General features: G+C 43.4%; 1 protein-coding gene across 1 annotated transcript in view; it reads right to left on the minus strand.

The window, feature by feature from the left end:
• Positions 1–14958, minus strand: part of SERINC5 (serine incorporator 5) — an 86387-nt gene extending 71429 nt beyond the window's left edge. Inside the window, exon 1 of the mRNA XM_087815434.1 lies at positions 14878–14958. Within this exon, the coding sequence (XP_087671560.1) occupies positions 14878–14904 (27 nt within the window). The 5' untranslated portion in view covers positions 14905–14958. The remainder of the gene's footprint in view (positions 1–14877) is intronic.
• Between the last annotated feature and the right edge of the window lie 201 nt (positions 14959–15159).

The following is a 15159-nucleotide window of genomic DNA, read 5'->3' on the forward strand; positions in this document are numbered from 1 at the left end:
ATTTTGACTTAAAGGCATCTGAGAAACAGCAGGTGCAAGAAGGGCAATCCAACCTCCCTTTTTCTTCCCAAAAGCAGGAGACACAACTACAACTCCCCCAGAAAAGGAGCGCCCCCTGCACCAGAAAGAGACATTATCAAGGACAAAAAGCTGATATCGAGGGAATTCTATGCAAACAGACCTTGTTAAAATAATTCTTATCTTCCTTTTTCATCTGCCCACATCATTTAGCCACTTTTCCACAACTGCTGCTTTGTTCAACCTGATATAAAAGTAAGTAGTTTTCACCATTTCTTTTGGATCTTCATTTCCTTATGAGGCTGCCCAAGTCACATTAAACGTATACATGAAATAAATGTGCATGCGTTTCTACTGTTGATCTGATCTATCGTTGTCAGTTTAATTTTCTAACCCAGCCAGAGGCCCTAAGAGGGTGAAGGAAAACTTCTTCCTCCCCCTACTACGTTAGGGAACAATTCGAGCAGAACATGAACATAACAGGATATGCAATTCTGTCTATGAGAAACACTGACTGAAGACAGAAAACTGCGCCCAGCTGAACTGAGCCACACAGCAATATGCGAAGTGCACAGACCTCAGTTCAACCAGTGCGTTCTCTGAGTCACTCTGCAGCACATCTGGTGTTAACAACTTTCCATCCAATTTCAGATAACCCTCCTTCCACTACTTTACAATTCACAAGCTGCAGCTCTTCCAGCACCCACTTGCACAAGCAAACTTCAGGTCTTTTACAAGGTCAAGTGCCAATTTTTTCATGTAAAGCTGTAATACCATTTTTACTAGGTTCCTTTTTCTAGAAAATGTTATTGACAAAGTTGTTGAAAGCTGTGCCCCAACCCCGTTTTTCCCATAAAGCCTGGTTTTTATTGTGTGATTTTGCATAGTACAATTTTTAGGGCACACATTCACACTATGTTATAGCAGGACTATTTTTTTTAAATGGATTTTTTTTTTAATATGTATAATTTTTATTTTTGTTTAAAGTATTACAGATGTCCCTTTTTCTCCCCAATGACCTGCCCCCCCCCTCCCCCGCCCCTGTTCCTTCCCTCTCCCCACCACTGGGTTGTGCATATATGCATATAAATTCTTTGGTTACTCTCTCCCCCTCCCCCCCCTCTCCCCCCTCCCTCTGACATTTCTCAGTCTCAGAGAGGGAGAGAGAAACTGAAAGGGAAACACTGATCAGCTGCCTCCTGCATGGCCTCTACTGGGGATCCAGCCCAAAACCCGGGCATGTGCCCCAACCTGGAATGGAATTGGCAACCTTTTGGTGCAAGGGACAATGCCCAACCAACTGAGCCACACTGGCCAGGACTAGCAGGACTATTTTCAAGGCTCTAGCCTAAAGTAAGAGACATAGGCATAGAGAAAAATTGCATAAGAGTTATTTATAATAGTTTTTTTTAAAAAAGGAAAATACACTAAACTTTTAATAAAAGAAAAATAGTGAAAAACATGTTACGATCAATTAAATGTAATATAGCCATTAAAATGTTTGCTTTTAAGAATTCTTATATGTAAAAATGTTCATGCTGTTATGTGAAAATAAACTCAGATATAAAAATCATACATAGAGTATGGTCTAATTTATTTTTAACACAAATGAAATACAATAAAACAGTGCTAATAAGTTTTTTTCTCTCTGGGATTACAAATGATATTTATTCTTTCTTTATACTTTTCTGTATTTTCAAATTTAACTAACTATAAATTATTTTTATAAAGCTAAACACACTTTTAAAGTTGGTTTTCATGTAATGTTACTTAATTCTCATTTGCCATCAATATCTAGTGAATTAACCTGCCTATAAGGACTTCCATCACTAGTGGTGAAATTCTGATGCTTACTGCTTCTTTGAGATGCTAAATACTGTAATCCTGACAACATTTTAAGAAATAAAGAGGCAATAGAGAAGATAGAACACTGAAAAATAGTCAATTAGTTCCCCCCACACCGCCCCCCAAAAAAATAAGAACAAAGAACAGAAGTGGAAGTGGAAATGACCAACAATATACAACCTTACCTGCAAACATGAATAATTACATTAAATGAAAATTTTCTAAACATCCAATTAAAATGCAGATTGTCAGACTGAATCAAAAAACAAGTCCCAATTTACTGTTTATAAGAGACACTTTTTTTTTTAATTACTTCTCACCCAAGGACATACTTAGGGGTGGGGAGAGTGAGAGAAAGAAACTTCGATGTGAGAAACTGATCAGTTGCCTTCTGTAGGTGCCCCAACCAGAGATCAAACCCACAACCCAGGTGTGTGCCCTCACCCAGAATCAAAGCGACAACCTTCTGGTGCACAGGAACGAAACTCAACCACCTGAGCCGCATAGGCCGGACCGTAAGAGGGGCGCTTTTAAATGTAAGGCACAGATGGGTTGAAAATGTAAAAGGTGGTAAGGCTATCAGACAAAGACTTGAAGACAAAGAGCATTACCAGAGACAAAAAGGATCATTCTAGAACAGGATCAATTCATTAAGAAGGCATGAAAATCCCAAGTGTGTGTACACCTAACAGAGCTTCAAAGTATTTTAAACAAAAATTGACAGAACTAATGGGAAAAAAGACAAAAACAAATCATATCTGGAAAATTTAACACCCTTCTCCCAGTAATTGATATAATTAGATACCACTACCCCCTCCCTGAAAAATCAATAAAGATGAAGATTTGAGAAACACCAGCTGAACAGTATACCCAATCATTGTAGAATATATGTTCTTGCCCGGCCGGCGTGGCTCAGCGGTTGAGCATCGACCTATGATCCAGGAAATCCAGGTTTGATTCCCGGTCAGGGCACATACCTGGGTTGCAGGCTCGATCCTCGGCAGGGGGCGTGCAGGAGGCAGCCGATCGATGATTCTCTCATCACTGATGTTTCTCTCTCTCTCTCTCTCCCTCCCTCTCCCTTCCTCTCTGAAATCAACAAAATGTATATTTTTTTTAAAAAAAAGAATATATGTTCTTTTCAAGGGAACATAGAACATGCACCAAAAAGTATCATATTCTGGGCCATAAAACAATAGGTTTAAAAGGAATTAATATATACATCTGTTCTCTGATCACCAAAAAAGTAAATTAAAACTTGACAGCAAAAATACTCCTGGAAAATCCTCAAATATCTGGAAAATAACCACATTCTTCCAAATAAACCATAGACCAAAGAAATCACAAGGAAAATTAGAAAATATTTTGAACTAAACAATAAAAAATACAACATATCAAAATATGTGGGATGTAAGATATAGCTTTAAATACTTATTTTAGAGAAAAAAGATTTTAAAATATGGTCTCAGCTTCTGCCTTAAAAATCAGTAAAAGGACTGATTAAACTCAAAGTAAGTAAAAAGAGGTAAATAAAGAGTGGAAAACAAACAACTGGCAATTTTAAAAACTGTTTCTTTCACAGAATTAATAAAATTGATAAAGTCCTAGCTAGAGTCAATTTAAAAAAGAACACAAATTACTAATATCAGGTATGACTGAGGGGACATGTATTACATACATTGTTAGTAAGTCTTCCAATACTGAAGAATCTGGAAAGTGAAACCACATTTCCCAGACTCTTACCTGTTAGGGTCCTAACAATGAGCAACACTCACAATATTTGGAAGGAGGAAACAAAGATGGGGGCCACCCTCCTGGTGTGGTGTCTGCTGCCAGGCAAGGTCCCAGTCCACGAAAGGCATCTGCAATGGCTAGACTGGAGGGGGGGAAGGGGTCCCCCAAGTTAAGCCACCAGCTTAGAGACAGTCATGATGGCCTCCCCAGCTTTGGCTTCTGGACTTCTGGATTGATGCTGCAGTAATTCTGCTGTTAGAGAACAAATCCAGGAGTAGCCTGATTCTTGCTCCTCTAGTTCTTTTATTTCTTAAACCGCCAATTCCCTACATTAAACTCCCTTCTGCTTAAAATACCTAGAGTGGTCTCAGTTTCCTGCACCTGAACCCTGACACACCTGCATCACCACTGACAATGGAGAAAATAAAATGGAATAAACACTGCTAAGAGAGTCAATTAAAATAGAGCGGGGAAGCTATTAAGGAAGTGGGGTCTACAAACACCTTGTGCCTCCGTTCTCAGAGCTGCTGTTAAGTTGCTGACCTGTTGCTAAACTCAGCTCAAGGCGGAGCCATAAACATCCTGAAACACCTGCTGCATGGACACACATGGACTTTACATCCCGCAGTTTTCACCTCTCTCACTTGCATAGTGCAACTAACCCATCCCTTCTAACCTAGCCAGCAGTCCTTCATTTGCGTGGCAGAACTGCACTTGCCGCTTTTGCCTTTATAAATCTTGTCTTTCTTTGTTCTCTAACAGCACAATTTAGGTTGCTACCTGAATCTGTGCCTCCCAGGTAGCAACAACTCTTTTTGCTCAAATAAATGCTTTACGGTCTTTATTACAGCTTTCCTTCGGTTAACCCCATTTTAAAGATAACAAGGAGTCTTAATATCGGATTGACCCTTTCAACAACCATACAAGGGAGACAAGACATAAATTTCCCCCTTTTGATGAGCAAAGAAACCAAGACTCCGAAAACTTAACACTGGGAACAGTAGTGCGCTCCCTAACGCTGGAGAGGTTCAAACACACCAGATGTATACTTAGGAGGGGCATTAAAAAGACGTCTAAGCTTCAGATGAGGAGTTAAAAGAAATGTCTTTGAAAGCCTCTTCCAAACCTTTCTCTGATTCCACGATGTGCCTCAACAATCACCATACAAATAGCAAAACCTGGATCTCTCCAAAACTAGTTTTGCCTCTCCAGGATTTTCCAGATAAAAATAAAATCCCAGTGGATTAGATTCAACAAACTTAAACAGAAAAAAGAAAGGTTGGGAGTGGGGTTGAAGGAGGAGGGAAAAAAATAAATAAAATAAAAGGGGATGGAAGCTATCTCCAGACTGAATTTTAGCAGGTACAGAACTTAAAGAGTAAATGAACTTCAGCATCCTGCAGTTTGGAGACAAAAGTGTCTGAGCATCTTCTCCAAAACCCAACAAAGCCAGTTCCAAATTTGCTCAGGCTGTAATCTGCTCCCCCTTTACTTTCAAATCCCAAACCACATTCTCCAGAAACCCCAAATCGCCAGCTAGTTACAGGTCTCCCCCTCTATTGCCTGTCTTAAAAGATAGTAACCTACCATCCCTGGCCTCAGTTCCTCAGCTCCCCAGTACCACCCAATCCTCAGCGTTGTAGCTTCTGTTCCCTGGAAACCAAGGCTGACAAACTGTCCCACCAGGATTCTTGGTCTCCCTTACTGACTTCTCAGTTTCCTCCGACAAAGCCAACAGCTCCTCCCCCCCCTCCCCCCCCCCAGGCTCTTTCTCTCCAGGCAGGCTGTACCCTCACCCAGGGTTTTTCTTTCTTTGCAATGGACACTGTTTGCCTTTTATATAAATATGTCTCCATTGCTGGTCTTCCCCTTTTCATTCTACATTGGCATTTGTTTTGTTTTATTTTACATCGGGGTTTTTTTCGGCGGTCATAAGAGTCCTTTGAGAAGCTAAGAAATACTTAAGGACCTTCTTCCAGAGAAAGGGTTCAGAATACACCCAGACACAAGTGTGTGTGTGGAGGGGGGGGGGTGCTGCAAGGCTGCAAGTAACCCCTAGAGCCCATTCCCCAGGGACTCAGCTCTCCACGTGGTCCCCTGCCCCACCCTCCCCAGGCTCATTTACTCCCAGGGGAATATCTCCCCCAAGGGACACTCCCCTTCCTTCCCTTTCCCAGGCATAAAAGGTCCAAAGCTGAGGTACATAAATAGCAATGGGGTCTGTCAAGAAGTTCTGCCCGTGAAGAAATCTTACACCAAGGAAATCCAGCATCAATTCACTAGTTGCTCCCAAGCATAAAAGTCGGCCTAGTTACTGCCTTTGGATTATATTATGCTAGGCACCCAGTGAATATTTATCAATAGGCTCGTCGCTTTAGGGGTTGTTAGATGTTTCTTTTTTCAAACAGCAATGAAATAAGTTAACAATATCTTAGGATCCTTATGAATAATGTTACCAAACCAAAGAAAATTCATATTGTTAGAGAATGCTATTGCAGAGAAGTTTCATTACTATGGTTACAAAACACTGCCATTGTTTCTGAGACCGCCACTGGAGGAGTTCAATGAGCACGGAGTTAAGAACAAAAGACTGAATTTTTCCCCCATTCTGGTGAACTACACACGCTAAGGATTAGAGCATTAAGAGACTCAGCCCTCAGAAAAATTACTGAGATGCAACGAGAACAGAAAAACCGGAAAATAAATCTCATAAAGATCTCGTGTAAACAGAAGTCTGATTTTCCATCTCTCCTAGTTATCTTTGCACAAATAAGATTTGTGTATGCGTTTCCTCCTTTTGTTTTGACTAGACACTTTTTATGGGGGTGGGGGATGCTGTCTAATCACTATAACCCTACTTCAAACCCACAATTGCTTCAAAATTTATTCTGTGATAAAAACCCACTCTAAGTTTTTCCATAACAGCTGCTTTCCTTAAACATTAGCTCAACTTTAATCTTGCAAGGCAAACTATGTAAGAAAAGCCAAAAGTAAAATCCTATTTCCTTTAAAATTCAAACAGATGTTTTATGTAATCAAACCAATTCAGTATTTGAATTTCCTACACATACACTCTCAGATTATGTTCCAAAATCTTTTAAAATATCATTAATATACAAGTTAGAAGATAGGAGGCTATCCACACTGGAAATGTTTTAAAATACATTTTAACTGGGCTCACAAAGGTTTACTTTGGACTACCTGGAAAACCCAATCATGAGGGAAAATCAGTGGTTTAGACTAGTAACTTGATAATGCTCTCAACATCCAATCTCAACCCTAAACTTTCAACTGACAACAGCAATATGTAATGAAAATTTACTAACAATGCTGCTCAGGACACAAAGAGAACACAGGATCTTTATTTACAACACAGGACCTTTACAACTTAAAATACTGAAAACAGCTTAGTCAAAGGATAAAATGGGATTGCATCCAACGGCTAGTTCTGCTTATACGAGTAATTACTTTTTAATGCCAAATTATCATGAATGAATTTGTTATAGTAGGCAGCTAGAAAGATATGAGCTGGGTAAGGTAGTTAGGGCTCGGAGGGGATATGTGAGACATGACAAACCAAAATTAGACAATGACAGCAACAGATCCCTATGTGAGGAGAGAAGATTTAGAGGCCCTCTAGGCTGTGGTCTAACCAGTCACGAACACCTGGGTGAAGGAGCCTTATAGTTTGGAGATACATATTTTTTGAGAAATAAGGGAGGGGGAGACTTACTTAGGGACACTCCCACCTATAAATTCCCCAAACCCCCAACTGGGAGGGGCACTTGGTTTGGTTTCGGCCAGCTGAGTTGCCAGCTCAGACTATATCTGAGTGTATTCCTTTTCTGCAAATAAATTCTCACCTGCTTTTTTTAAAATTTACTTTTATTGTTGAAAGTATTACAGATGTCCCCCTCCCCCCCTCCATTTACCCCCTCCCCCCTGCTCCCACCCCCTTCCCAGGCCTTCCCTGCACTATTGTCTGTTAATGGTCTATGAGTGTACGCATGTAAGTTCATTGGTTAATCTCTTCCCTCCCCCTACCCTCTGAAATACATCAGTTTGTTGCATGTTGCTGCTAGCTTTGTTGTCTTTTGTTTGAATTCATTCCTACAAGAAGACAAGAACTGAGGACACCGAGTACCGTCTCTGCCCAGCGGCTACCCTGACCCCCGCTGACAAACTGGCCAGGTACTGTTCTGAAATACAGGTAGATGATGCCATCATTAGGGCTCTATGCAATCTGAGGCTTCTAACTGGGATTTACATGAAAATACCTGCGAAACTGAAAAGTAAGCTTCCATGTCCCAGAGTTGACTCACTGGCAGATATTTGCCATTTGTGGGAAATCTACAGGTGATATTTATACAGAAAGTGTTTGGAAGCCAGCAGTGGGGAAGAGGGTGTGGCCTTTTAGCTGGTCGGCTAGACATGAGTCAGCGGCTGCCTTCCACTCCCTACAGGTTGTCCCTCAGCCCTCCCAGCAAAGTCATCCCACCCAGACTTGCTGTAGCCCAAAGCTGTTTGTCAGCTCCCCAGGTGAGCTATAAAGCAGCCCAAGAAAACATATCTGAAAAAAAGCAACCTTCCTGAACACTCTCCACCTAACAGGGCAGCTTTCACTCTCTCTACTGTTCAAGGTAAGTGACAGACACATCTTCCCAACAACCTGAATTTGGCTAACTACACGAAGACCTTTGCAAACCACTCTTTCTGCATCAGCTCAACAGTTCAACACCAGTCGAATCACCACCTTGGGAGAGCAACTCTGTGCGCATTTTACTGCATTTTGCCTGTTTTATAAAAATGAATAGAACAATAAAAATGCCAATACTAGTGATAAGAAGCACAGGACTCAACCTTAATGTAACAGAGAGATGGGCACCTTCACACTGAAGGAAGACAGTGACTCAAACACCACCTAGACAAATACTTTCTGCAAAGTAGCCATAAAGAAAAAGATCAAAGTTAAAGAAAATGTTGAAAATGGTTGAAATATATTGTTGATGATGGCATCTAAAAGGGTTAGAATTATATAAATGTCTAACCACTGTGCTGTACACCTGAAACTAATATAAAATAATACTGAATGGCAACTGTAATTGACCAAAAAAAATTAAAATTAAAAAAAAGAGTAACCCTAATGTAAACTATGGGCTTTAGTTAAGAACATATCAGTATTGCTTTACTAACTGTAACAAATACACCACACTACAGCAAGAGGATAACAGTGAAAACTGGGTGCTAGGAGGTAGGGACATGAGGTATATGGGAACTCTATTTCTAATTTTCAGTAAACCTAAACTGTTATAAAAATAAAGTCTTAATTTTTGAAAAAGGGGGGTATAATTAAGAATTTTCTTAATTACTTTTAGCATTTTGGGAAACGAAATACACAAACCTATTAACACATGAACCTATAAACTGACTTTCACACGTTCAACTTTAACACCTCTGGAGAAATTGGTCATGTTTGAAGGTAGAGGGACTACCTGATGTAAGCCCAGAAAACATTAATGGCTGTGAAGGACTAGCTGGTGCATGTTAGAAACTTCCTTGATTACCCCATATAAATTCAGCAAAAAGAGGAAGATTGAATATAAGCACCTACAATGTAATCCCAATTTTGCAAAGTAAGATCATATATATTAAATATGACTGCATTATAAAACATAAAAATATGGTTCCCTCTAGGTGATATGTGTGATTTTTTTTCCCATGTGTTTCACAAATATCCTAAATTGTTCAAAAAAGAATCAGTCATGGAAAGAGAACTTTTTGTTGTGTCCACCCTGAATTCTTTCCAAGAGTGGAAGCAACACGTGCTAAAATGAGGACCTAATATTTCCAACCACTATAAACAAAAAGCTATAGGGGAAAAGTTTTGTAACCATAAACACTTGACAGGGGCTTCAATGAGGCCATAGTATGTACTCTGTCTAGGAAAGAAGAGACAACACACATGCAGTAAGCATGAAACAATTCCAGGGTTTCAGAGGACCAAGTACTAGGTGGTGCGCACAGGTTTATGTGCAAATTCTGAGAGAACTTTCAAAACAAAGGGAAGATCATTACTGAGTAAATGCTTCTTGAGGGTGACCTCAAAAGTAGAGATTTGGGCTTTATAAAGAAGGAAAGACAGACGTTTCAGGGAAATCCTTACTCTTATGTGGTGTGTAACTTTTAATCTTTAAAGAAGTCTTCATGGACTCTGTGTGTGTGTGTGCCTGCGTGTCTATTTTAAGCTACATCGAGAGGTGGTCAGTTGCCCTGATGAGGAAAACCCATTCTAGCTAACATTTAACATTAACTCACAGGCCACACTCAAAGTCTCCTGCATGGGCTTCAGGTACCTCTAACTGGGATGACCCCAGGTTTTGTTTACCAGTGAGAACTGCAAGAACTCTTGGCACATGGCAACTCCAAACCTCTGCATGAAGAGACTTGACCAATCTTTAACGTGGCCTCTAGCAGCCCAAGGCTACATCCCTGGTGTGACCCAGCTACCTTTTGCCTTTTGAGTTCTCGTCTGGAGAAGCTCAGAGCTGTCAAAAGAAATTCACTATTTGTTCTAGTCAACAGTGAGATAGGCCTCCCTTTCTCAGAGAATTTGTTAAAAGGGGCTTACAATTTTGAATCCCTCCCTGTCCCTTTGACATGTATAAAATGTATTTCCTACAACGCAAAAGTGTCTTTCTCAGGGTCCTAAAAATCATGCCTTTGAAACGTAATCATCAAGGGGGCAGGACTTGTCTCCCAGTCTCTGTGGAAGGAGAGAATCCTAATTTGTCTGCTAGCAGACACAGCTGGCCTAATCATGGGTACACTGGCCAACCCTTTGTAACTTCGAACTTCCCTAACGCTACCTGGGCCCTCTTTAAAACTCTCGGTCACTTCTATGCAGATCAAAATGGAACTAGGCTTTCCCCACTACTATCAGTGGTTACTGAGTAAAATCTGTTTTCAATGCTTTAACTAATGCCTGGCTTTATTTATCTTGGACAATGGGTAGTCCCAAGTGGCACTTGTGGCTTTGTTAATCAACATAACAGACATCAGAAATGAGCTTTCATCGGGGAAAATCTCAGTGATCAAGTAATACAATCCAGCTGGAAATACCTTGGCCTGGGCATTCCTGCCCTTACACGAACTGGCTACAAGGGCAGAGTGAGTCTTCACCCTGAGAACTGCACCACGGGCTTGATCCATCCATGTGGTCCTGCTGGTTTGGCAGTCTCAGTCAAGCTCTCCCTAATAGAAAGTTGTCCCATCTGCCTCAGGTGAACACGCAAGTTTCCTGTGCACCAAGGAGAGCAAAGAGCTAGGGCTTAATGAGGTCTCAGATTGGGCTGCTGCCCGCCAATTATGTCCATGTGGCAGAATTTGGTCTGAGACCTGCTTTCTTTAAAACCTGGAGCAGGTCATGAGAAAGAAGCTAAACTGCATCCACACATAACTACTGGCAACCACCAATATCGAACAAAACAGCCTAATCAGTGTATTCAAAACTGACTTAGGTCCACTACAAGCAACAATAATGAGCTGGTGTTACTTGGCACCATTTATTCACATTGTAATAACAATCAGGATAGCAGTCAAGTGCTCCAACTGGAGTCAGGCAGACCAGGGTAAAGGCTTTGCTCTTCCACTAAAAATCAGTCAAGTTCATTTATTTGTCTCAGCAGCCTCAACTGCAAAAGGAGGCCAATTAGAACTTTACACCCCTTAGGGTTATTGTGAAGAATGAATGATGCAACGCAGATAAAAACAGACAGTACACTGCAGGAAAGAAATAAACTTAAGCTATTGTTCTTATTCTCATTACTGTTTACAGTTGCCTGGAGTAAATCCCACCAATTCAATTCTTGAATTGCCTAGGAAGGATTGTCTAGAGTTTCTTAATTACACCTCTCACCTCCCTCTGACAGTATGCACTGTCATTTTCTGTAGCTAGCTTCCCCCACACTTGCATCCCCCAATTACCCCATAATTTCCAAGAGAGCAAGGAAGGTCTTGGTTCAACATCCAGTTCCCGGAGGCCCATCAGGGTGCTGGGTACCCAGAAGGTGTTGAGTGACCTCTCTAATTTCTGCTTCTATTAGCATCCATTAGCCAAAAGCCTAATCAAATCCTAAGTATATATCAGAGTCAATGCAAAAACAAGATGAAAAATAAATAAATATATAAATAATAAAATAAGATGACCCTAAGACTATCCAGGTACAGGTGGATAATGGCCACTAATAAACTAAGATTTGAGGAGTTCCTTACTCTGTGCCAAACCCTGTACTAGAGATTACCATGTGTAATCCTCATAACCCTAGGAAGTATTATCACACCCATTCTACAGCTGAGGAAAACTAAGGTTAACAGAGAGTAAGTAACGTGTAGTCGTCACACTAGCCCTCATTGTCCAGACTTCCCAAATAAAACCCAGACCTGAGTCCAAAGCTCAGGCTCTTTTCTGGGTTACACATTGTTCCTGATGGTACTCAAAGTCCCCAAAATGTTTATCTCCAAATTCAAATTTCTCCCAATTAAAAATCTAACTGGTAACTTGGACATTTAATTTTTTTTGTTTTGGATATTTAATTTTTAATAGGCATCTCAAATGTAGCAGAGCCCTGGCCGGTGTGACTCAGTTGGTTGGCACACCGTCTGGTACACTGAAAGGTGGGGATTTTGATTCCCAGTCAGGGCACGTACCCAGGTTTCGGGTATGTACGGGAGGCAACTGATCAGTGTTTCTCTTTCTCATCTCTAAAAAATCAATAAAAATTTTTTTTTAAATATAGCAAAGCCAAAAGAAAACTATGAGTTCTCCTTGCCAAATGTCGTCTTCCCTACCAGCCTCCTACCTCAACTCAATAAATGGCACCATCATTTATCCAGTTGCTCAGGCCAAAAACCCAATCTCTCAGTCCCACATCCCCCACTCCCCACCAACTGGAATGACTGCTAAGGGCAGCGATGTTTATCTGGCTCACTGCCCTATCTCTAGCTCCTGGCACATAGTTGGTACTGTCATATTGTGATATAAAAAGATACATATATTTTTGGTCTTCATCCCCCATATGGGAGGCCCAGGACTTGTGAATGGTGGCTGAAATAGAGGTAGGGGGGTAGAAGGGTCCAGTCCTGTGGGACTAAGCCCTTAACCTGTGGGATACTAACTCCTAACTCCAGGTGGTTAGTGTCAGAACTGAACTGAATTGTTGGACATCCAGTTGGTGTCCAGAGAGTTGGGTAATTGGTTGGCTAGGGTGGGAGGGGACCCCATACCTTTATTGATTGATTTTTACTGATTTTTAGAGAGAGAAAACATTGATCATTTGCCTCCCACACGCACCCAGACTGGGCATGGAACCTGCAACCTGGGTATGTTCCCTGACTGGGAGTCAAACCGCCACCTTTTGCTGTACTCAACAAGACAATGCTTTAACCAGCCCCATACATTTGACGTCAGAAGTGCTGAGAGTAAAAACAGCTCATAGGTACTCAAACAACTTAGTTTCTGCCGGTCTCTGAGTTTTTTAAAGTAAGTTTATCAGCCCCTCCATATGAATGAAGTCATAGTGTCATCAGCCCTTCGCTGCCGTGAGACCCACCAGTGATGTCTCAAGCAGTCTCGAGAAAGCAGAAGGTAACTTTTCTGCAATGAACGGCCAGGATTGGGTTCTTTCCAAAGTCCTGACGGGGATTTTAGAAACAAGTCATTACATCCTGCCAAAATACTAGCTATACCAACAATTCTTTTACAAGACCCACTAGAGTACTGGTGATAATGTTCAGAGCCCTAAATTAGCTACTTCTGGAGTGACAGAAAGCCTCACCAGGCTTTCAAAGAACTGGAGGAGATGCCCCAAAATATCAATTACTACTAATGAAAAGTGCTGGATCAAATTGGAAAGTATCTCAAAACAAAAATAAAAGACTTGCAAAGCTTTCTTGAGATTCAGGACATTCAGAAAATAGCCTTTTCAGTTCCACATTGGTCTCAGAAGCCCTGTAAAGGTGGGAAGCATTCTCTCTCCTTGTCTGACTCAGGGCAAGTCATTACACCTCATGTTAAAAACCTCAATTTTCTCATCTCTGAAATGGCCAGCTTGAATGCATGCCAAGTACAGTATGAGGCCTCCAAAACCAAGCCGTAACCCCACGCGGCCACTCCAAGGAGGCCGGGTTATCTGCAGGTTATGTGCCAGTACAGTACAATCGGAAGGTGTCAGAAACCTGTAACAACTGAACCTCTCCGTCACTCAGGAGCCGGCCTCGGCTGTCAAAGGCTGAATGCATTAGGAAGTAAGAACATCTCTGACCCTGAATGCCCCCGGAGTTAGATCCATTTGTGGAAACACACCGCGCCGATAATCAGTACGGACAGGGAGGAGGGAGGTCCACGTCTGGAAGGCTTTATCTATTTCGCTTCTTCTAACTCTGCAGGAATGAGTGAGAAGTTAACACTGAAAGGTTAAAACCTACTTAATTCTGCCGTGATGCACTACGCATCGGTAGAAGACGCCTATCCCAAACGGGTATATGTATTTTAAGACACCATGAGTTGAACAGACGAGAGTTACAGAACAGGCTCGGGCAAGTTCGGTTTCCCCCGGGAGGCGGCTGGCGCTCTGGGGCAGCCGCGTTCGCGCCCCGCCAGGGCTGGGTCGGGCAGCGCAGGAAGCAGGGCTTAGCCTTCCCTGCGCCTAACCGGGGCACTGCAGTTTGGAAACCAGGCTTCGAGAGGATCCCGAAGGTATGGAGCCAATGCTCTAGCCTTGGGAGATGCCAAAAGCCACCTGCTTGGGCCACAAGACCCGAGTTTTGTTCAGGGCTTGGGAAAGGAGACGTTGCCCAAACCCACGTCTTCCCCTGGATTCCTCCGGTGGACAGAGCCGGGCGGGCTCCGGAACTCAGCGCCGCACACTCGCGTCCTGGGAGGAGACCGCACGCTCCAGGAGCCATCGGGGTCCTCCACCCACGTCCCGCCCACCCCGCCCCAGCGAAATCCCGAAGGCCGGACGGGAAGACCTCGGGGTAGCCTCTCGGGCTTCCCCCCGTCCCCGCCCGCCCGCCGGGCGGCACTGGATTTCCCCGACCGCCGAGCGCAGCGCTCAGGCCCGAGGCAGTAACCCAGGCGGCGCGGCTCTGCCCCGAGCGAGCCGCCACCCGCGCCGTGTTCCACCGCGGAGCTGGGGCGCACGCTCGCGAAGGCCCGCCCGGTGCCCGACCCGCCGGCCCCGCCGCCCGGCGTCGGCCCCAGGTGGCACCAGCCCCGCTCACCTGGCCCGCACAGCACTGCGCCGACATCGCGGCGGCCGAGGACCAGGGGCGCCCTCGCTGGCGCCCAGCTCCCTCCGACTCTCCCGGCTCCCGCCGGCCTCGAGCGCCCCTCTCCGCACCGGCTCAGACCGCCACAGGTAGCGCCCCAGCCGCGCGCTAGGTCCCACCGCCCGGGTGAAAACAACCCCAGCCAAACCCGCCGGGCCGCCCCCTCCCCGCCGGCCCCGCCCCCGGCCCGGGGCCCCGCCCCCGCTGGCCCCGCCCCGCCCCTTCCCCGGCGTC

The sequence above is a fragment of the Miniopterus natalensis genome, chromosome 3, assembly GCF_054644295.1.
Source record: "Miniopterus natalensis isolate mMinNat1 chromosome 3, mMinNat1.hap1, whole genome shotgun sequence".
Lineage (NCBI taxonomy): Eukaryota > Metazoa > Chordata > Mammalia > Chiroptera > Miniopteridae > Miniopterus > Miniopterus natalensis.